Here is a 23,928-nt window from a genome sequence, read left to right as displayed (position 1 = left end):
CTTTATCTTCTCAAACATATTTAGTAATAAAACTGCGCTCCCTTCCTTGCCAAAAAGAAAAAGTTCATACATATAGTGTATAGGGCCCCCAACCCCATCCCCAGGCAAAGATAAAACAGGAACTGCCTTCCTCCTCCCTGTTCTGATCCCTGGGGGCCCCAGCTTCCCCTGGAAAGCCCCCTCGACACAGTGAGCAGGTCCATGGGGGTTCCTGGGAGAGGAGACAAAAAGCCAAGAGACTGGTGTTAACACAGTTACTTTATTGCATCAGAGTTCAGACCACCCCTAAGTCCAGCCCCACTGAACTCCTCCTTCCGTACAAAGGAAGGCCTTTGTATAGGTTTTTCCTCTACCAGGAATGCACTTCTCCATTCACCCTTTCCAACCCAAGACCTTGAGGGTCACAGGCAGCACTTATTCCCCTCCTCAGTGCTTCCCCTGACAGGTCATTCTGATGTGAAAGCTTTTATCATCCTGCATTGATCCACAGGCCAGCTGGTGACCTGCCTCTGAGCAGAGGCCCAGGAAACACTGAAAGCATAACTGAACCATGATCAAGGAAACCAGGAGACAGGCTGGGAACAGGATATGCAGGACATCAAGGCCGGAACTAGAAAGGCTGGGGGCTCACTGGGTGGGGAGATGACTGAAGAGGTATGGGGCACTGATGGGATCCATTTCCACTTGACACAATCTTCTATCTTTGGGGACTTCCTGGAACTCTAAAGCTCCAGGCTGGAGGTCAAGGAATGGTAAGAGTAGGCTATACACATTAGGAGCCTCCCCCTTTCCTATCCACCAATGACATCTGGGTAGAGGGGGTTTGCTGAGCCCTCTTCTGCCTCTCAGATCAGAGCAGACTCTGGCCTGAATTCCACTGTCACGTCCTCTCAGATCATCTGGAAGCTCCAAACCAAGGTCCTGGGCCCAGCTGACCCCCAATCCTCATCCCTAGTGAGAAGCAATGGGGGAGGCAGGCCAAGGTGGCCCACATGTTTCTCTCTTTTCCTCTCCCAGGGCAGGCCCAAGCGGTGAACCCCAGCAGCTCGCGGCCAATCCCCAAATCCAAGGACTGGCCATCACCACCCCTGGCAGCTGAGGCATACGCAGAAAGTCACCGAACGCCAGACACAAACAACGTTACCAGGCCTTGTTCCCATCTGGAGCCAAGCCCGGACCCCTGGGCCCCCCCTACACCTCCCTCCCTCCCAGCTGCCCCGCCCCCCGCCCCTGCCATTCACTGGGCCTTCCGGTTGAGTCTGTGCCGTACCAGCTGGCTCAGGAGGAACGCGGTCAGGACGCTGCTGCCCACGGTGAGCAGAAAGAGGCCAGAGAAGTTGTGGGGCCAGCGGGTATGCAGAGGCTCATAGATGGGCCGCCGGGCCTCGTAGTCCAGTGCCACGGCCTCCAGCTGGGCCAGCGTGCACAGCACCAGGAAGACATGGAAGAGCTGGTGGCCCTGCCCGAAGACGTGGCAGCTGCCAGGAAACCAGCGCTCAGGCATGAAGGTGGAGAAGAAAGCGGCGGCCAGCAGGAAGAAGACCACCTGGCACTTGTGGTAGAGAAGAGCCGGGTCGTCTGAGGTAGGGTCGGGGGACACCAGGATGCGATGCACCACGGGGCTGATGTCCAGCACGTAGGCCAGTGCTGAGGGCACCTCCTGGCAAGTGCGGCCCAGCAGGCCAGGCTTCTGGATGTACTTGTTGTAGCAGGAGCCAGTGCAAGAAAGCCAGGCGAGAAAGGCGGCCGCGGGCAGGAAGACGGCCTGCACCCGGGCGTGCCAGGCAGGCTCGATGGCGTAGTAGAAGTGTGCCAGGGCGCTGCCGAACTGGTACACGGCCACGCCCACGTAGTCCAGGAAGAAGAAACTGTAGTGCCAGAACTCGGACTTGGCCTGCAGGAGGTGAGCCAAGGCACTGAAGGAGAGGTAGGTGAAGGACGCGAGGAGGAGGATGAAGAGGGGCAGCGCGTGCGGGTCTCCCCAGATGCCCACAGTCCCCACGAAGACGGCCAGCCGCAGCAGCAGCACGACGGCTGCCAGCAGGTGGGTCCACACGTTCACGGCCTCGTTGTGCTGCTGGAACAGCGTGCGGAAGTAGAAGTGCCAGGTCTGATGCAGCGGCCGGTAGCCCACGTAGACGTACGGCTTCCAGAAGAGCGGTGGCACTTCGGCGCGGTCCACTGTGAACACGGGCTCCGGCCGCCTGGACGGCCGAGGCTCCTGGTGGGCCTGCCGCAAACTGGGCAGGAGGTGGCTGAGCTTCTGGGCCACCATCGTGGCCATGACCGTGGGCCAGGCAGGGAGCTGGGAGAGAGGCCAGAGCAAAGTCAGGGGACTGGTGTCCTCGACCCTTGATGGCACCACCAGCAGCAGCTGGGAGGCTCGGAAGCCCAGTCCTTAGTCTGTCCTTCCTGCCCCCTTGTCCCCACACTGAGTTTCAGAAGAGAGGAGTCGTCCTAAGGGAGAGCTAGCTCAGCGAGGACCCCGTGACTGTACTCCCCGATGTATCCCATGTGCCTCGAACAGCGCCTGGCATGTAGTAGATGTTCAGTAAACTTCCGAGGAATAATTAAGGAGGCTCACAACCTCAGCCATTTCCATCCCAGTCCAGGTTCCACACAGCAGCCCCTGCTGTTTCCTCCTGTGTTCAAGCCGCCATCTGTGTTCATCTGGTGGTGACAATGACCTTGCTGACAGACCCGCTGCCTCTACCTTTAGCCCCTTCTGAGTGACCAGGGTCTCCCACTCACCCTCCATCACCCTACATGATCTGGCCCCTGCTACCTTTTTCCAGCCTTATCGCTCAACCACAGTGCCCTTCACATCCAGCCATAGCCTCACCACACCCCTGGGCCTGCTGTTTCCCACATGTCCTCAGGTTGACACAAGCTGTTCCCTCTGCCTGAGACATTTTCCTCATCTTGCCTACATGGCAAACTCCTAATTATCCCTCAAAACCCATTTCTTCTGTAATACTTTTCCCGGCCCCCCGAACCTCTGATGATGACCTCTCTACTTGAGTGCCTACCATAAGATACCCATCCTTTCACTAGTATAACGTTCCCCATGGGCATTAAACTTGCTGACGTGAGCTCACTAAGGGTAGGCAGTTTGTGTCATTATTTTGTGAACCGCTGGTGCTTAGCAGGCGGCTGGCACTCAGTACTTGTTAAATCGAAGAACATAACAGCATCCCGGTAACATTTCATACCCTTTAAGTCTCCAACTCAAAAAGCCACTTTTGTTCCTGAAAGTCCCTGGTAACAACTGGTCTATAAAACAGCCCTTCCCCTCAGCCACAACTCCCCTCAGAAGATCCCTCCTCCAGCCTTTCCACTCCCACCCATGCTTGTTAATTCCAAAGAAGTCAAATCTAACCCCTCAGCCTGCGTTCGAGACCCTGCTCCTACCCTCATTTCCCACCTAACCCAAATAGCACACCCTGTGCCAACTTCCTTTCCCTCACTGAAATGCTTTTGGGCCAGTTCAAACTGCCACCTCCAGGGGACCTCCTTACTGCCCCCCTCCCACTTCCCCTGTATAGGTTATACAACATAGCATGTAAAACATATTCATTCATTCATCCATTTGTGCATTTAGCGAACACTGAGCCCCCTCCTCTGCCTCCGATCCTGTGCTCGGTCCAGGGGAGGGCAGAGAGGAAAAAGATTTAATCCCTACCCCTGGGAACTTCACAGTATGGTGGAGTTACCGAGATGAAAACAAATCATAGCAAATGCTTATACAGTACTTGCTATGTGCAAGACACTGTCTCAAGCACTTTATGTACAATTGACTCATTTATGCTTCTTAACCCCCTGTGAGTAGGTGCTTTCATTATTCCCATTTTTCAGATAAGGAACTGAGGCATGGAGAAGTTAAGGACCCTGCACCCCCCCCCCCCCCCCCCCCACCTAGGTAGGATCTGAACTCAGCTTGCAATCTTAACCACTGAACTGCCCTTTGCAAGACACGGTGGGAAGTGCTATTCATCATTCCCTAATTATATACCCTATATACAGTTTGGCCCGGAACCAGTTGCTTAACTCAGGCTTATCAGTATTCACTATGGCATTCATTAAATCAAAATATCTATTGAAAAACTAGCACCTGCCAGACGACTCCCACCCCTCGAATTCTCTCTAACAAGTTTATTAGACTCAGCATCCTGGTTTTCTGTCCATCTTTCTTTCTTTTCTTTTCTTTTCTTTTCTTTTCTTTTCTTTTCTTTTCTTTTCTTTCTTTCTTTCTTTCTTTCTTTCTTTCTTTCTTTCTTTCTTTCTTTCTTTCTTTCTTTCTTTCCTTTTTCACTTACTTATTTTGAGAGAGAGAGAGCAGGGGAGGAGCAAGAGAGAGAGGGAGAGAGAGAATCCCAAGCAGGCTCCAGCCTGATATGAGGCTCGGTCCCACGACCGTGAGACCACAACCCGAGCCAAAATCAAGAGTTGGACGCTCAACTGACTAAGCCACCCAGGCGCCCTGTCCATCTTTCATCAGATATTTATTGCAACTACCTGTGCACCAGTCACTGTTACAGGCAAGGAGATCCAGGGCAGGATAAAGCACTCACGTTTCTGCCACCAGCAGCACCATGATCACCCCCAAAAGCCCCCTGATAATTTATACACAGTCCAAGTAAATGCAGGGAGCTTGCCATGCAAAGGCAGCAAGACAAGCCCGCAGCCCATCAAGCCTCCTCACCCTAGCCTGAAGCTACCCCCGCATTATACTTCTCAAGTCAGCTCTGGTCTCTGGCCTCTCCTGGTCCCATGAGGAGGCAGGAGTTAAATTAGTTACTACAATACTGCACAAAGGGAGTACAGGACGCCTCCACTTCCTATTCCCCAGACAGCCTTGCCAGCCACTTCCGTCCAGACCACGAGAACCCCCTGGCCTGCTGTGCTAGTGGCGGAACCAGCAGTGGAGGTCCTCTCCTCCCCAAGAGCCTGGGCTTCAGCCTTCACCCCTGTCTACAACTTTGGCTTCCCAACTCGGAACCTTGGGGAGCCAGAAAAGGCCTCTGAAAGCATCTCATGCAGCACCCTTGTTTTACACTGAGGAAACAAGAGCCCAGAGACAGAAAGGCCTTCCCCAGCGTTGCCCAATCCAGCAAGGTTTCCATTCCACCCCAAGGGAGAAGACCAGGGAATGATAATGTGCGATGGTGGCCTAGTTCCTGGGTCCCTGTGATCCATTAAATACAGTCCAAGGCTCCATATCCCACCCTTAGAACTTCCCAAGGCATAACAGCCTATTAACGTCTCTGAGAAGTCCTACAGCAAAGAAGCCAGCTTCCCTCTGTTGAACCTACATGTGTCAAGCCTACCTGACCAAGGATTCTTTTCCTAGTAATAATTATATTACAAAGCCAGCTGAACTGGGGGCACCTGGGTGGCTCAGGGCATGATCTCACAGCTCGTGAGTTCGAGCCCCGCATTGGGCTCTGTGCTGACAACTCAGCCTGGAGCCTGCTTCAGATTCTGTGTCTCCCTCTCTCTCTCTCTGCCCCTCCCCTGCTCACATTCTCTCTCTCTCTCAAAAATAAATAAACATTTGAAAAAAACAAAACAAAACAAAACCAGCTGAAATGTAGTAAGTGTTTACTATGTGCTCAGTCTTTATAACCTTGTTACAATTAATTCTCATAACTAGCCTTTTGAGGTAGGTATTATTACGCCCATTTTGCTGCTGAAGACAGTGGAATTCAGAGAGGTTAGAAGCTCCTTCCCCAAGGGAGGAACATGCACAGAGAAACAGAGAGAGAGAGACAGAGACAGAGAAGCCAGAATTTGGACCCGGCTCTCTGACTGCCAAGTACAGGCACTCTTAGCCACTCTGCTGCTGCCCTGCCTCCTGTCACACCAATCTCCATCATACTTTGGAAAAGAATGGTCTAAAGCAGGTAGCCAAGGCCTTTCCCATAAATTATTTCCTTAGTTTTCCAGCAATTGACACACATCTAGAGACCTCAGCCTCCCCACATTACCAAGCCACCCACTGGCTCTACACCAACGAAGCCCTATCTCACAGCTCCCTCCTCAGGTGGCAATTGGTCACTCAGGGCCCTCCTCCTCCACCAGACACAGTGGGCCCTAAGCACAGACCCCAGAGGCTACATCCTGGGATAAAGAGATCCTGTTCCCTACTTCCTTTAGACTTCACCCAGCAGCCTCATTCCATCTGAACAGGTCTGTTTTCAGAATTCGTTCCCATCTCCTGACTCCAGGGGAAAGGAGCAGGTGCAGGGGTCCAGTAAGAGCTGGAAGGATGAGGGGAGGGATCCAGAGGCCACCCTCAGAGAATCCTGAGTCATCTGCCCACCAGGCTGCCAGGACCTGCCTGCTTCAGGGCCCCCCTTCCTGGCCCCCCTCCAAAGCTAGGTTACCTAGGGAATTTTCTCGAGCCTGGGGGCCGATGGATTCTGCTGTGGGACTGGGCAAATTCTCCAGATGCCAGGCACCTGTGGTACTTCCACAGGTGAGGGTCACTAAGGGCGGGGCTTCCAGGGACTGGAGGTTGTCTTGTGTGATGTCACCAGAGGGTGGGGCTAAAGACAACCTCCACCTCTCCCTTCCCCCACCCAACACCATTCCCACATTGGTCAAATCCAGGCTAACCACTGCCCTCCTAGCCAGGCCACGGCTGCACAAGGAAGCTCAGCATTAGCCTCCACAGGAAACATCTGGGGAAACGCAGTGGCTGGCTACCAAGTTGTGACTTACCCAAGATCACACGGCAAGGCAGGCAAAGCTGGGCTGAGACCGGGTGACCAGGGCCTGGTTGATGGGTGTCAGGAAAACTTGACTGGCTTCTGTCCCCCTACTCCCCAGGAATCATAATGGAAAGAAGTTAGGACTAAAGGAGAAAGCAGACACTATGAAGGCTCATGAAGGAGATGGACTTCAGATTCAGACAAACCAGGTTTGACGCCTGCTTCTGTAACATGCTAGCTGTGTGATCTAAGACAAGCGACTCACCTTCTCTGATCCTTAGTCCCTCATGGGAATTACAGTATCATCTACGGCACAGACTGCTTATAAGGATCTAACTTTATTCAGACAAATTTTCAGCACAGTTTAGCAACTTGATAAATGATGGCTACTATTACTATTTATTATTAATAGTAGTCGTATTTGAAATACCCCAGCCTGAAAGATTCGCTTGATGTCCTCTAAAAACCTGTCTTCTTTTGGCCATCAAGAGCTGGTTCCACTGGACTTGGGGGCTTCAGTTAACCTTGTCCCTTGAAATATTTACTTTTCTATGAGGATGCATGTAAGGACCAGGGAAATTTGGCTGGAGTTGGAACTTCTGGAAACACTGACCTTAGTTAATGATTAAATTCTCTCCAGCATAGACCATTGAGAGTAACCCCTGTGGATTCACAGAGCCCTGAAGATTTGCACTTGGGCACAGACGCAAGAGAGGTGGCTGGGAAATGAAACTGCCAGGGAGAGGGTTGCCACTCTGGCTGCCCCATCCCCCAGTGGGAGGGTGAAGGGAGTAGACCATGCTAGCAGGTGATCCAGAAGGCATGAAGTCTGGCCAGAGCGTGTCCTGCAGGTTTGGGAAGCTTCCAGGTTGGCCGAGCCCCAGAACAGAGATCTCCAGGGCTCATGTGGGAGCTCCTGTCAATCTGAGGAGCTCTGTCCTCCTCTGCCCTCCCACCTCCCATTCTCCTTTTCCTAAACACAAGGTCCATCTCCTCACCTAGCTTCTCAACCAAGTCTTGCCTGGTCTCTACCTGACACACACGGTCAAAAAGTCCCGTAAGTACCTGTGAGCAAAACAGAAGACCAGGTTGTCGGGATGGGGTAGTAAATGGGCTTTGAAGTGGGAGAGCCCCGGGTTATACCCATCCCGTAGATTTTAGTGCACATGGCAGGCAAAATGCGACAGGGCTGGGGCACATGTTGAATGAAGCAGACAGGCTCACCCACACAAACGAAATGCCTACGGGCCTAGGAAAATCCAGCCCCAAGAGAAGCCACCGAGGTGGGACCACGCAGAATTGGAGAGAGCTGACGTCCCAAGGGAGGGTATGTACCACTCCCGGCAGACTACTTCAAGTGAAGCCATGTTCCCATTTTTATGTGAGGATGGGATTTCAAGTCTGAAACTTAACAGCTCTGTGACTTTGGTAAGTCCCTTAACCTCTCTGAGCCTATTTCCTCATTGATAATCAAAGGATAATAATAGCTACCCCTTGGGCTCTTGTGAAAGCAAAACAAAGTTACTGATGCAAGATGTTAGTTCTGGCACAGCATGGCGCCGCTGTTTTTGCTGTTTGTTGGATTCTAGTCCCGGCTCAGCCGCTTAATCCCTGTGTGACCTTGGACAACAAGTCCATTCCCCTTTTGGCCCTGTTTCTCCAGATGTCAAAGGAGAGAGTGAATTTATCAGTAACGTCAAAGGTCCCTTCAGGCCCTGAGACATTCCAATATTTGTTTTAGGCCCACTATGTGCCAGGTGCTAGAGCGTCAGCAGTGAACAAAGCAATTAAAACACTTCCCTTATACAACTAATAGCCCAGCTAATCAACAGCTAAGGGTAAGAACTAAAGGTATTAATACCCTGCCTTCTTGGAGCTTAATAGCCTAACGAAAAAAAAACCCACCTAATATGAGTATTTGGTTATAATTAACTTTGTCTCTTGCCTCCATCTTGGCACGTAAAATATTCATTGTTGCTTCTCTGGGCCTTCATTGTTCAGCACACTCCCTCAAGACAACTTCATCTCGCCATAGAAGACAAAGTCTAACCTCGTAAAAATAATAGTAAGGCAGGCCTGGCTGGCTCAGTAGACAGAACACAAACTCTTGATCTCAGGATCATGAGTTCAAGCTGCACATTGGGTGTGGAGCCCACTGAAAAATGCATACATACTTACATACACACATAAGATAGTAAGGCCAGATCTGCGTTAACACAGGAGTTGTTAGAGGTAAATGTTCCTTGAGGGATCCTGACAAGGACAATACCACATACAAGCCCAAAATATCAATAAGGTGAGGCACTAACATCAGTAATTTATAGTGGCTTGCTGTTTACAAGGAACTTTCACCCGCATTTCGCTTCTGCCTCAAAGCAACTCTGAGCCTCCGTGTAAGCTGGCATCACAGCCCAGGAGGCAGGATGGCAGAGGGCACATCATCTGACTCCGAAACCAGTGCTCTTGCCCTTTATCCTTTGTGGTCAACCTCCAGTCACCCAGGGGGTGGCCATACATTACACAAGCAAAGTTTTCATCCCCGGCTGGCCTCCTGATCTCCTCCCAGCAACTGGGTGACCTCCTTCAATGCAAACCAATTCCCAGACTCGGCAGAATGTGTTTAAACAAAAAGTCCTTCTATTTCTTCCAAAACCAAACGGACATCATTTTTGCTTTTTGTTACCGCACTTTGGGCCTCCATTTGTGATCGGGATAGAATAAATAACTCAGAGGAATTCTTCTGTGGAACTCGGACTCACAAATGCTCTGGGGACAAGGTAGAACTCTAAGAGGAAGGCAGGCCCAGAGAGGTTGGGTGAGCTGGCTACAGTCGCCCAGCACAAGGGATGGAAAAAGGACCCAACTTTCACCACTGGCCAGCAAGGGCCCCTCTGGTTAGGGAAACTGAGGCTGGAGAGGGACAGCCTTTCACCACGAGCCTCAGAGGTGGCACAAGACTCTGGTTGTGAGGCTGAGACCCTCTTCCATAGGAGCTAAACAGAAGGTCTTGGGCCATCCATCCGGGTGCAGCCAGGCTCCGGGAATCCGTCAAACCCTCAAACTCACCAGCGGTGGCCTGACCAGGGCCCCCTACTCAGGCCAGGCCAGAATGGGCTGCCCCAGGGAAACCTCTGGGGGGGGGGGGGGGTCCTCCAAGCCTGCAGGCTTGAAGCAAGTGCTATGGGTGGTGTGGGGCTCCCTCCCCTTTCCTCATTGGGTGGGGAAACCTCCATGTTTTCCTGACACCAAGGCAGGCTTCTCCATCCCAACCGGCCCAGGCGTCCCCAAAGGGGGACCCCCTCACATCACCCAGTTCTAGGTACTGATGCACCTTCTGCTCCTGGGGTCTCCCTGGATCCGCCTCCCCCCCCAGCCCCGCCGCAGGCGGAGCAGCGAGCCGCCGGCCTCTCCTCCTCCCGGCCACCGTGGCCACCACGGCCGGCCCAGGCCGGCCCTCCGCCCTGCCCACTCCCTCAGAGGTGCCCCCTTCCAGCTGGTCCCCAGCATCCTCCCACTCTTGCCCCGGGGTGCTCCGACTCCAGCCTCTCTCCCCGCCCGCGTGCGCGCCGCTCCCCGGGAGCACGCCCCGTGCCCCGCCGCCGGCTCCCGGTACCTGCGGCGGAGCGGAGCGGAGCGGCGAGGCTGGTCGGCTCGGACCAAGGCCCTCGGCGTCCCGGCGCCCCGCCGACTGATAAAGGGGCGACGGGTGGGCCTGCCCGGAGGCGGGCGGGGGGCGGGGCGTGGGGCGGTGCTTCCCTACCCGCCGCGCCCACGTGTTGCGCCCAGCGGCAGGGGGGGGGCTCCCCACCCCCGCGACCGTGCAGTCCTGGGAGTTCCTCTGGCGATCGTGGGGCAGAAAGACGCGGAGACGGAGGCCCGGACAGCAGAAGTGGTTGCCCAAGTCCCCGGCTGGGCGGTGGCGCTGCGGAGCCCGCTGAGCGGGTCCCACTTCCGCGGTCTTGAACCACCAGCTCCCGAGCCCGGGTAGCTGACTTGCGGGCGCCGGGCAAGTCGGAGCAGGAGCGCGGATAATTCCAGCGAAAGCCCGCCGCCCAGCCCCGAAGCCAGCAGGAGCCGCACACGCCACCGCTCACTGGGCTGTTTCTGGTCGAGATGGGCCTGGCCCACGTCTTCGTGTCTCTGCCTGGGGAGCTCCACCCCGCCTCTGCACCCCTGTCTCATTTAAGTTCCCACCTTAGCTCTCTCCGTGGGCGGTTTCCCCTGGTCGGCCAGCCCAAGGCCTGGTGTTAAAACACCCACTTTCTACTCCCTAGTGTAATATCTCCCCCCAGAAGCGGGAGCACCCACAGGGTGAGGGATCCCTGCGTACACGAGGCCCTCAGCGTATCGTCCCTCCCCCGCACTAGACCAGCAGAGTGGGAGACACCCCCACCGCGTCTGGGGTGCACACAGCCTGAGGGATACAGAGCAGAAAGGGGACAGTCTAAAAGGGGACACTGCTCTGCCCTCAGGGAGTTTTGAGTCCATTCAGAGAGACTGTGCAGGGGGCTGGGCGAGGGGACAGGATCCACATCCTAGTGCTACCCTTAACTCACCATGTGACCTTGGGCAAGTCTCCTTGTTCTCAGCCTCCAGTTTACTACTTATAAAATGGAAACAGGAATACCTGACAGGTTGTTAGGAGAATTAATAAAACAACGGGTATGAAGGTTCATTGTCAACCGCAGTGAATACTAGACGAATGTATATTTCCTTATTATATTATAACAAAACGTATATAATCATAATGTAACAGGAGGCAACAGGTCTTTACTTCAACAGATTTAGACAAACCCAAACCCTATGATTTAGTGAAATCCCTATTACTCATGTGGAGAGACAAAATAGCATAAAAGATCCCATCATTTAGAACAGGTAGGGAATAGGAAACGGACAAGTAAGGACATCATGGAAATTATATGCTAAGGTTCATTTATTTATTTTGAGGGGGGAGGAGCAGAGAGAGAGAGAGAGAGAGAGAGAGAACCCAGGCAGGATCCACACTGTCAGCGCAGAGCCCCATGCGAGGCTCAAATTCACGGAACCGTGAGATTATGTCCTCAGCCTAAGTCAGACACTTAAACGACTAAGCCACCCAGGCACCCTGGAAATCATGTTCTATATGATGGAATATATTCTATCATAGTGAATAAAAACTGAAAACTTGGAAGGTAACTTAGACTCAGCTTCCAGTTTGGAAACACCTGCTCTGTACTCAACATGTTTTTAAAGCTACAGTTTATTAAGCTCTTGCCCTGAGCTGAGAGCCGTGTGCTAAACAGTTGCCATAACTACCTCCTTTGGTCCAGACAACCCTATTAACACATTTGACAAACTGGGAAACTGAAGATCAGAAAGGGCACATGGGACTGTTATATTATCTCATTTAGTCCCATGCATTCCTACAAAATTGAGTGAGATGACCCCCCATTCTATGGATAGAAAAACCGAGGCCCAGAGGACAGAAATGATGTATTCCAGGTCACATAGCTCCCGATATACGTAGGTTCTGAGAAATGGATCTGGAGATGTGCTTGGGGAGAAAAGTCACTTGCCCGTGATACTTGGCTATGGATATTTGAGAGCTGAATGCTAAAAATAATTTTAAAAAGGAACAGCGATCAGTTACGGAGCACTTGCCGTGTGCCAGGCCCAATGCAAAGCCCCCCTTACACGCACTATAAGCCCATGAGGATGTAGTTTCATTATCTCATTCTGTGGATGAGGAAACTGGTTCCAGAGATGCTACTTGCCCAAGGCCACCCAGTTGGCTAGAGGCAGGCCTGGATCCCAGCCTAGCTCTTATCTGGTACACAGTACTGGCAACAAGATGTGACGCTGTGGGGCCAGGACAATTCCTCCCCTACCCTGCTGTCCCCGCCCCCCCCCCCCATTCCTTTTCCAGACCAGGCAGGGTGAGAGCAGCTCCAGGGCAGCCAAGGGCACCTCCCTTCGCTGCCCTCCCCCAGTCCAGCTGCCTGGGTGAGGCCCAATGCCTTCCTTGCTCCCAGACCCCAAAGCCCTGTAATCCTTTGCATTCACACTCTAGGACAGGGTGGGTGGAGAACCTATCCAGTAACCTATGCATCATCCAGCTGCCTTCCCAGGCATCAGGTCGGGTCATTAGAGGACCAGGGTGTCCAGGGGATCAGATTCCTGGGTAGGCCTAAAGAGTCAAAGGGCCTCAGAAGTCAGGCGCTGAGCCAGGAGACCACCGGGAAGGGCTTCAGCGCATCCAAAGTAAGAGAAAGGATGTGTGGCCTGAACTGTCCTGAACACATTCTTATCTTTTCCCCCAAACAAGGGCATCTGCTCATTGGGGGCAGCAAAGCAGTGACACACAGGAGTGTATCCTGCCTGGGTTCACACCTTAGCTCTGCCCCTCCCCCCAGGCAAGTTATGTAACCTCTCTGGGTATCTAGTTCATTCATTCTCAAACAGGTCAATACCCTCCATATAGGGTTGGTATGAGGAGTAAATGAAATAATCCATGAAAAGTACTCACACTGACTGGCAGAGACTGCTTGCTCAACAAATGCCAACTATTACTCTATTTCAGTTCTTTATTCCCTCCCTTTGCCAATGAGGAAAAGGAAAGGCTTGTTATAAGCGCCCCCTCCCCAATGTTTAGGTGGTTTGTTACACAGCATGGTTGAAATAATTCCTGACTCATACACATAGCGAGGCCAGGATTCAAACCCAGAGGGTCTGACCCAAGACCACAGTTTCAACTGTGCATGGTGCAGTGGGGGCACAGCGCCGGGGGGTACTGATTGCCTACAGAAATTCTCTGCCTAAAGTCCACTTGGAGAGAGTCTTACAGGATGAGGAAGAGTTCACCAAGTCATGAGGAGGGAAAGGACTTTCTAGACAGGGGGAACAGCATATGCAAAGGTGCAGAGGTATGAATGGCGGGGTGAGTTTCAGAAATGAGCCATCATGTGCTGGGGATGGGGCACAGAGGACCGGCAGGCAACAGATGGCATTCGAAAGGCAGGGAGGGGCTGGAAAGAAGAGAGCCTTGCCAAGGTGGAGGGCTTTATCCTGAAGGCAGTGTGGAGACTGGAGTCCGAGATTAGAGAGAGGGTTTTCTTTGGGTGGGATGGGGTGAGGGGGTTTCAAGGACACCAGAGAGGTCAGGGGTGTCCCCTGGGACTCCATGGCCGGGTGTCTGACTCTTGCCCACAAGCCCCAAAGGGGACGGGCTGCCAGGAGAAGCAGAGCGGAGGCCAGTGGTAGAGGGAACTAACTGCATTTCCACGGAAGCAGGACACAGGTATGTGCTGCCCCCAGGCCTGAACTGCGCCACAGGAGAGAGGTGGCCTTAGATCCAGCCCCAGAGTCTCCCGTAGGGGCCATGAGGTCTCAGCAGAAACTGGCTGGAGGTGTCCCGGGGTGTCCTGCAATTGTGAGAGCCATCGTAAACAGCCAGCCCTCCTCAAGGGATCCGCAGATGAGCCCCCATGGTGACTGTCCCCAGCAAGGCAAACACAAGAGTGGCCCGGGCCACACCGTCACGGCTCACCACAGATTTCAGCTTCGGCAAGAGTGGGCAGTCCCATGCCCGCTGACTTCAGCCCCACTGCAGCGGGCATGCCTCTACTCTCCAGCCTCTTGGCTCTCCTGGAAGCCTTAGCTCAGCCTGCCGGTTTAGGTGCAGACTAGAAATGCAGGCTGTTAACACCCCGAGAGCAGCACTCATGGAAGCTGTTGGAGACAGCTCCAGCCTCCTGCTCAGAAGAAGACAACTCTGGGAGGCATTCTGTCTGCGCCAGGCTTTCTGGAGCCCGGGATCCAGACCGACCGAAAGCAGCAACCTAGAAGATACCCCCCACCCTCCTTTGTGCTTTGCCTGCTTCCTCCTCTCTGTCTCCCTACTCCCTCCCTTTCTGTTTTCTGGGGTCACCTCCCAAACAAACTACTCGTGTCTAAGTCTCTGTCTCAGGCTCTGCTTTGGGGGAAGACGAGACCAGGGCTTCCAGGACCACCCTTTCCCCCCACCAAATAAAAGCTTGAAACACCTGCCGAGTCTGGAAAGCTCAGGACAAATACAGGGTAAGGCAGAACTTTCCTGAACCTGTAATCTCACTGCCCCTTCCACGTGCCCTCCCGGGCAGCCCTGAACAGGTCAGAACCTCAGCGAGCAGCCAGGGAGAAAATGAAGGCTCAAAGGGCAGAAATACAGAAGCTAACCATGCACTTCTCTCCTACTCCAGACTCCAGGTTGCCAACACATTCCTACCTCCTGACCTTTCCACTTGATACTCCCTCTTCCTGGAACTCACTTTGCCCCAGATAGGACCGGCATGAGTTCTGGGGCCCTCTACAAAATGAAAATGCAAGTCTTTGTTCAAAAATTAAGAATGTCAATATAGTAAGAACAGAACGTGAAACCAAGCATAGGGACCCTCCTGACCACGAAGTCCTGTGCGACTGCGTGGGTCACATGGCCCGGAAGCTGGTCCTGGCTCCAAACAGCTGAACTTCTGTCTGCTGCCCCACTGCCTTCAGGTGTCTGTTGAAATGTCACCTTATCTGATGGAGCACCTGGTTGGCTCAGTCGGTAGAGCATGTGACTCTTGATCTCAGGAGCCCCACATTGGGTGTAGAGACTACTTAAAAAATAAAATCTTTTAAAAATATAAATAAATAAATAGGGAGGCCTGGGTGGCTCAGTTGGTTGAGCGTCCAGCTTCACTCGGGTCATGATCTCACTGCTCATGAGTTCAAGCCCCTCATCCGGCTCTGTGTTGATGGTGCAAAGCCTGCTTGGGATTCTCTCTCCTTCTCTCTCTGCCCCTCCTCCACTCGCTCGCTCACTCTCAAAATAAAAAAAATTAAACATTAACATTTAGAACCTGCTGTTCCTCCTCACATGCATTTTGTTTTTAATGTTTACTTATTTACTTTGAGAGAGACAGAGAGCGGGGGAGGGGCAGAGAGAGAGAGAGAATCTTAAGCAGACTGTGTGCTGACAGCACAGAACCCAATTCAGGGCTTGATCGATCATGAGATCAAGACCTGAGCCAAAATGAAGAATCACAGGCTTACCGACTGAGCCCCCCGGGCACCCCTCCTCACGTGCATTTCGAACTTAACAGATCACTTAACCAAAAGTAAGTTCGATCACCAGTGGTCATTATGGGAGACTTTCAATCTCCCCAAACTTACGTTTCTCGAAACTGGATTGGACAGTCACGGCTCTAAAATTGTCAAAACGGGTGCCTCGGTGGCTCAGTTGGCTACTTGGGATTCTCTCCCTCTCTCTCTGTCCTCCCCCACTCACTCTCTCTCTCTCTCAAAATAAATAGATATTTTAAAAAATTAAAATTAAAATTGTCAAAACAGCATGGGATGCCTATTTTGATAGGTATTTTGAAGCTTCCAAACATTATCAGCGGTCTAAAATTGCCTCTCTGCAAAATACAATTTCTAGACTGAGGCAAAGAAAGAATAAAAGGGCTCCTCTTCTCCTCTCCCGTCTTCTCTGCCTCAGGACATGCTTGGGGTCCCGCCCCACTGCTGGTGCCACATCCCCCTATTCCCTGTGCACCAGCCCCCTCTCCTCTGCACTGACCCTCCCCCCATCCTTTCACTGAACTTCCCTCTCCCCCCTCCCCCAACCTCTCCCTGCGTCCTTCCCTCCTGAACCTATTAAAACCGGCCCCGTTTAAAGTTAGGGCTTCTGAGGTTCCAAATAACCCCCTAGTTTTTTTTATGTTCCCCAGACAAAGGCCAGATTGCAAGCCATAGTTAAAAGAGTTTCCTAAAGTGACAGAGGATATCCATAGCTTTGCTGAAGAATTAACAGGTATTCAAACTCACCAACCTGGTTTCTTTTTTTTTTTTTTAAGATTTTATTTTTTAAGTAATCTCTACATCCAACATGGGGCTTGAATTCACAACCTGGAGATCATGAGTCGCATGCTCTACTGACTGAGCCAGCCAGGCGCTCACCAGCCTGGTTTCTAATCAGATTTATATCCATATGCTTTTCAGTGAGGACCAGGCCAAACATTGGATAAAATGAGCCTGATGCCAGAAAACTCCCCGGAAATGTCCGTGAAATATTTACAGTGGCTTTTCCTCAGCCCACTGAGCAGAACAAAGTTCACAAAATTCGGGCTTGCACACAAAAACCTTATGACCCTGTTTGCAACTGCTACCCCTGACTCCAAATGGTCTTTAAAGAAAATCCTGATCTTCCTTTAGATGTTGGATCTGCCTGAGGAGAATTTCACTCCGTGTTTATTAGTGGGTTAAACCAGGACATTTCTCTTTTAGTTAAAAGGACCAGGATGGAACAGGAAACTATGTCCACTCCAGATTTAAGCTGGCAAACCAGCTCACTTATACCCTAGATGAGTCACCTAAAAGAAAGACCACTAAAATTTGGGGCACCTGGATGGCTCAGTCAGTTGAGCGTCCAACTTCGGCTCAGGTCGTGATCTCCTGGTCTGTGAATTCAAGCCCCATGTTGGGCTCTGTGCTGACAGCTCAGAGCCTGGAGCCTGCTTCAGATTCTGTCTCTCTCTCTCTCTCTCTCTCTCTCTCCCCCCCCCCCCACTCTCACTCTCTCCTTCTCTCAAAAATAAATAAACATTAAAAGCAAGACCACTAAAATTGTTAATTTTCAACTCCAGCAAATCAAGGCCCCTCAACAAAACCAAACTCCCCCCCCCCTCCCCCATTTCTGCTATTATTGCAAAGGGTCAGGACCCTGGAGAAACGATTCTTACAACGCAAGCGCTCCAGGCTCCTTCGGCCCCCTAGCCGCCTTTCCTGTGTCGTCCTAATTGGTAGGTGCTCTTCCCAGTCCCTCTTTATCAGCTCGGAGAAACCACTCTCCAGATTGGGAGTGAATCTCTCTGTGTCCTCAGACCTACGCTCTCGGTGCTCACCCCCCTGCTATAAGGCATCTGCCTTGGAGTGCTAATACAGCCCAAGTAGAGGGTCTCTAATAAACCTCTGAACCTATTCCCTTTTGTTTAGGCCCTTTGAGAGATACGCACCCTTTTCTCCTTAGTTCTCCTTAGTTCCTCCTCCCCTGTCCATTTATTGGGCTGAGGAAAATAGAAGAGGAGGCTAGAAGGGGAAACCCTGAGACAAACGTCTTAAACACCATACCTCACAACCTGGTTGAAAAACTTTTTTTAAGGTAAACTCTACCCCCAACATGGGACTCAAACTCACAGCTCCAAGATTAAGAGTTGTATACTCCACCGACTAAGCCAGCCAGGTGGCCCTTGCTGAAAGAAATCTTAAAAGGTATAAATATGTGGAGAGACAGTCTACGTTCATGGACTGAAAGACTCAATATTGTTATGACAGCAATTCTCTCCAAATTGACATATATATTCAATCCGTATCAAGCTCCCAGCAGACATTTTTTGTAGAAATCGACAAGCTGTTCCTAATATGTATATGACAATGCAAAGGACCCAAATTAGTCAAAACAATTCTGAAAAAGGAGAACAAAGTAGAGGACTTCCTGATTTCAAAATAGACTATCAAGCTACTCAAGTAAAACACTACGTTGCTGGCATATGAATAGACCTAGATCAATGGAACAGAACAAGAGTCCAGAAATAAACCCTTACATTTACGATAAGCTAACTAAAAAAAAGATAAGTCAGCCTGGGAGAAAAGATTTGCAAACATCATGTATCTACTAGATATATCTACTAGAATATATACAGAACTCAAACTCAGTAAAAAGATAAATAATTCAATTAAAAAATGGAGCAAAGGATCTGAACTGACATATCACCCAAGAGGATGCCCAAGGGCCATCAAGCACAGGCCAAGGTGCTCAGGATCCTTGGTCATTGTAGGAATGTGAAACAAAACCACACCTAGGAAGCTACCCACAAGAACTGAAAACATGCATCCACACAGAGAGTTCTACATGAATGTTCGTAGAAGCGTTATTCATCATAAGCCCCCAACAATGGGAACGACCCTAACATATACCAATGATAAACAGACAAATATACAATGTGGCATGCCCGTACAATAGAATATTCTTTGGCCATAAAAAAAAAAAAAAAAAAAAAGAAGTAAGATGCATGCTAAAAATGGACGAACCTCGCAAACATTACGCTCTGTGAAAGCAGCCAGGTGCAAAAACCATAATGCGTGATTCTATTTCCACAAGATGTCCAGAAGAGGGGAATCTCTAAGGCGGAAGGTAGGTTAGCAGTTGCCAGGGGTGGGGGTGGGAACAGACGCGAGAGATCTCCTTCAGATGATGGAATGTTCTCAAATTAGACTGTGGTGATGGTTACATTACTCTGTAAACTTCCCAAAAATCTGGAATTGTACACATACGAGAGGTAAAGCTTATAGTATGTTAGAATATGTCTCAAAAAAGCTGTTCAGAATGACATTGCCATCAACATCTTTAAACTAAAGATTTAAAATTTTATATTTTCTCATTGTGCAGAGGAGATCATTTTTCGGACGTGCTGCCTGATTTCAGACCCATTGCCTGACTGGCCCCCTATGGCCCACCTGAGCTAATTGCTTGGGATACATTTAATTTTCCCACTTGGAACGAGAGACCTCAAATCCTTTTTCACACGGACTGGCAAAGTCTGTAAGGGCCCTCGGAAAAGGGAGGCATTTCACAGCTGGAAGAAATAGAGGCCCAGAGAAAGAAAGGGTCAAGGCCACACGGGCATTCGGCAGGGGCCCCATCAGGGCCTGGCACAGACTGGGTTCACCAGACAAACCCCAGGGGAAGCAGTCATTGAATGAGCTAGACTTAGTGTGGCACAGGCAACCCCTCAATTCTTTTTTTTTTTTTTTTTTTTGTAATGTTTATCTATTTTAAGAGAGAGAGAATCCCAAGCAGGCTATGTGCTATCAGTACAGAACCCTACTCAGGGCTCGATCTCACAAACCGTGAGATCACAACCTGAGGTGAAATTAAGAGTTGGATATTTAACTAACTGAACCACCCAGGTGCCCCAGCCCCTCGATTCTTTCTTGTCAGAGCCCCGTTAGCTTCTCTGGAGACATCTGTGCCTGCTTGTGGCTTCTCTGTCCTGGGGGTACATAGTACAGACACGAGCTCATTTTCCAAGTATTAAAAAGTCTGGTCCTGTTTACTATCGTTTTTCTGTTCTATTCAGTCTCAAGCTTCTCCTCCCTGATAGCTCAGAGGAAGAGACAGAGGTTGAAAATTTCATCGCTGGTGTGGTTATAATCAGGCATTGGTGCCTCTGGGCATGGGAGGTACCCAAATGCTGATTCTGTTCCCACAGGGCCCTTTGGCGGGCTCCCAAGGGAACGCCCCACCAGGGACCTCCCCCAGCATTCCCAGGCAGAGGGTGGTACTCCCTAGTGGATCTCTCCTGACCAACCCCCTCGGTTTCTGCACCCCCCATTCCCTGCTCTGCTGTAGTTGTCCTGTCTTGGAGGAAACCCCTTGGGTAAGACCCTTTTCGGGAGGCTCACACCTTCCTTTCCACCATGGAAACAGTCATCGTTTAGCCATTAATCAAGGCTAAAACAGTGGTTTCCAAACCCTGCTACAAATGAAATCACCCAGGATGTTTAAAATATACCAATGCCTGTATCCCACCCCCAGGCACCCTGATCTAACTGGTATGGAGAGCAGCCTGGGCATTGCAGCAGGGGTCCTGGCAGGGATGGGGTGCGTGGAGGAGAGGTAGGCAGCTCTGGGGGTCTGATAGGAGTGGCAGTGACATGGCCCCAGGGAGCCCGAGCTCCCAGCGGGCTGGCCCAAAGTGGCACTTGGGAAAAGATTAGTTGGAGACTGGTGGGAGGGAAGGGCAGGAGGGCAAGAATGGAAGAGAAGGGGCACCCAGGTGGCTCAGTCAATTAAGCATCTGGCTTTGGCTCAGGTCATGATCTTGCAGTTCGTGAGTTCAAGCCCCGCGTCCAGCTCTGTGCTGGAACCTGCTTCAGATTGTGTCTCCCTCTCTCTCTCTCTCTCTCTGTGCCCTTCCCCCACTCATGCTCTGTTTCTCTCTCTCAAAAATGAGCAAACATTAAAAAAAAATTACAAAAAAAAAAAAAAAAGAATGGAAGAGAAGAAGAGAAGCAAAAACCCAGGAGGTGCAGTGAGTTCAAGTGCATGCTCTGTCACTTTCCGTGTGACTGGGGACAAATTGCTTCCCCTCTCTGGGCCTCAATTCCTCCATCTGGAAAAGGAAGGGATTGAACTTCATGACGTCTGAAGATCCTTCTGGCTCCAGGGATGCACCTGACCAGGCCCCAGCAAGCTGGAGCTCCTGCTGTGCAGTAAGCACGGATGGCCTTCCTGATCTACAGATCTGGAAACAGATCTGTGAACACACAGCACACCACACTCTGGGCACGGGACCGGCACAGACGTTCACAAGCAACCCTGGGCCCTCCCCAGACTCCCTGGCCGCTGCATCACGCTGCCAGCCACAGTTTGTGGAAATTTCCTCTCATCCTCTCTTAGCGCAGCAGGGGAACGTGGCTGTCCTTACAGCTTCTGGTAAAAATTTCCAACGGGGGGGGGGGGGGGGGCACAGCTGGTGGGAGACGCAGCGCCTCAGAGCTGGGGAGAGACAGAGATCATGACAATGGGAGGGGGGCGGTTCCTAGTTACAGGCCACACAGGGTTCATGGTGGGGGGGGGTTGCTGGGCATCCTCCTTCAGCAAGCATTTGCAGAGACCTCACCTACTGTGCCCTGGCCCCTATTCCAGATGCCGGGGACACAGGACAGGGTAGTCTCTGGCCTTCTGGAGCATGTCTCCTAATGGGGAGAAGAGAATATACATGAATACTGTGAATGAAACGAAGCAGGGTAAGGAAACGCGGAGCGGCGCTAGCGGCAGGGAGGCAGCTAGTTTAGACCGGCCGATCAGAGAAGTGGGTAAGGCGACATTGTGTGATTTTTGCAGAGAACAGCAAGCACAATGACCCTGAGGCAGGGCCTCGGCCAGGGGTGGGCGTGTTGAGGATGGCGGGGAGGGCGGGGGTGTGTGGAAGTCATGAGATCAAGAGTTTCCTGTGGGGGCCTTCCCATGGCGAGGACTTTGGGTTTTATGCTTAGCGCTATGGGGAGTCCGCAGGGTGGGGGTGGGCGGTTCTGAGCCGGAGAGGGACGAGACCTGACTTACATTTTATGAGCTTGTTTCTGTGTTTGTTTTATTTACTTACTTTACAATCCAGGGCTGATATTTCTCTATCAGGGTCAGGCTGGCATAAATGCGTACCTCTGGCCAGAACAAAGTTACACTTGGGAACGACCTCGTAAAATAAACACTGTGCAGTTATATCATTCAGAGGCATTTGCAAAGGATGGTGGGTGGGTCTGATTCACCCTCCTGCTGCTCTCGCTGGCCTACAATGTGCGGGAAGGTGGAAAGAGCAGACTGCAAGGAAGCCGGCTTGCAGGGGATTTTAGATTTTAGGGCCAGAGGCATAGCCCTCTTTGATGGCTATGGTTTCTTCCTGAATTCTGTTGGTACCCTGGCAATGCCTCATGGGCATACAGGTCTTTTGGGACGTTAACATCACACTTCGAGACTGAACGAAGAGTGATTCCATGAAATGCCACAGGACTCTGTTAAAGAAGACCATAGGCCCCAAATGGTGTCACTAATGTTAAGGCCTTGTTTCAGTCAACCAAGACTTAACACCTAACCCAACAACAGTTTCAATGCCCCAGGAATATACCCTTTAACCAGTCCAACTGGAATTTCCTGATCAATACTAGGAGGTAATCCCTTAATAGACCCCTACCATCCCCTTTAGGAGGGCAACCTTGTCTAAAACAATGCATTTTTTGCTAACAAATTCCTGTTTCCCCCTCTCCCCGCCCCAATCTTTAAAAACCTTTCATTTTGCAAAAAAAAAAAAAAAAATTAATTTAATTTAATTTAATTTAATTAAAAAAAAAATGGGGGGCGCTTGGGTGGCTCAGTGGGTTAAGCGTCCAACTTCGGCTCAGGTCATGATCTTGCCATTTGTGAGTTTAAGCCCTGCGTCAGGCTCTGTGCTGACAGCTCAGAGCCTGGAGGCTGCTTGGGATTCTGTGTCTCCCTCTCTGTCTGCCCCTTCCCCAACTATGCACTGTCCCTCTCTCACTCAAAAATAAATAAACATAAACAAAAATTTTTTTAATTAAAAAAAAAAAATCCTCCATTTTGCACAGCTCCTGGGAGCTCCCCTCTACCTGCTAGATGAGTTGTTGCCATATTAATGAATTATTTAATAATGCCAATTTACTTGGTTAAATTTTGTTTTTTAACAGATTTGGTGGCAAGAGTGGGATCCAAAGCGAACCCTTTTGGGTTCACTGTGTTTCTCACCATTTCCTAGGGCCCTTGGTAAGCTCCTCTTGGTTTGAGCACTACCCTTTTTGTGTTGAGCTCCCAATCTAACGGACCTTCCAGGCCAGGGTTAACAGGTCAGTCTAGATTGACAGGAGAATCTAACAGAGCACCAGTCGTTAGCCCTTGGTTCAGTCTGTAGTTCTCCACTTGTGTGGAATCCCTCTCCCCCATTCCAGTCCACAGTCCCTGTTTACTGGAGTCTGCTGGCTTAGTATATTCTGGAAATTGCTGGTGGCATACGCAGGCCTTCTACTGGCCAATCTGCAGGAACTTCTAAACCCCAGACCGAGGCTCTGTCCTCAGATTCCACACTGGGAACTGCAGATAGCAGCTATAGTCCTCCATTCACTTGGATCAGCCCAACAGTCTCCATTCTCTGATGTCTGCTGGTTCAATCCTTTCCCATCCCCAGTTCTTTGGCTACTGGCGGTGTCCACGGTTCCATTTCCTGGGCTACTGTTGGTTTCTGTCAGTGTGCACATGAAGTAAAAGCTTAGCTAAAAGAAAAAGATAAATAAATAAGATGGGATCTTTGAAATCCAAAGGGTTAAACATAGCACCTTCCAGCACACCTGTTTATTTTATATCTAAGAACTATGGGGTTTCCTGGGTGGCTCACTCAGTTAAGTGACTGACTCTTGATTTTGGCTCAGCTCATGATCTCTTTGTCAGATGGAGCCCTACGTCAGGCTCTGTGCAGCACAGAGCCTGTTTGGGATTCTCTCTCTCCCTCTCTCTCTCTCTGCCTTTCTCTTTCTCTCAAAACAAATAAGTCAAACATTAAAAAACAAACAAACAGGGGCGCCTGGGTGGCACAGTCGGTTAAGCGTCCGACTTCAGCCAGGTCACGATCTCACGGTCCGTGAGTTCGAG

The 23,928-nt window shown here is 51.0% G+C and overlaps 2 protein-coding genes across 2 annotated transcripts in view; one reads left to right on the top strand and one right to left on the bottom strand.

Annotated features, from left to right (window-relative positions):
* The window catches only part of MTFR1L (mitochondrial fission regulator 1 like), a 45,408-nt gene extending 42,302 nt beyond the window's left edge, over positions 1-3,106 (top strand). Inside the window, exon 7 of the mRNA XM_019461866.2 lies at positions 1,018-3,106. Coding sequence (XP_019317411.1) covers positions 1,018-1,099 — 82 coding nt within the window. The 3' untranslated portion in view covers positions 1,100-3,106. The remainder of the gene's footprint in view (positions 1-1,017) is intronic.
* On the bottom strand, positions 1,238-2,284 carry PAQR7 (progestin and adipoQ receptor family member 7). Its single transcript, XM_019461860.2, has one exon. It carries the CDS (start codon positions 2,282-2,284, stop codon positions 1,238-1,240), a length of 1,047 nt encoding a protein of 348 aa, XP_019317405.2.
* Positions 3,107-23,928: the final 20,822 nt, after the last annotated feature.

Source organism: Panthera pardus, unplaced genomic scaffold (assembly GCF_024362965.1).
Source record: "Panthera pardus isolate Hobbes unplaced genomic scaffold, ASM2436296v1 HiC_scaffold_11, whole genome shotgun sequence".
NCBI lineage: Eukaryota > Metazoa > Chordata > Mammalia > Carnivora > Felidae > Panthera > Panthera pardus.
Note: the sequence above shows the minus strand (reverse complement) of the source record. Positions and strands in the feature narration are given on the sequence as shown.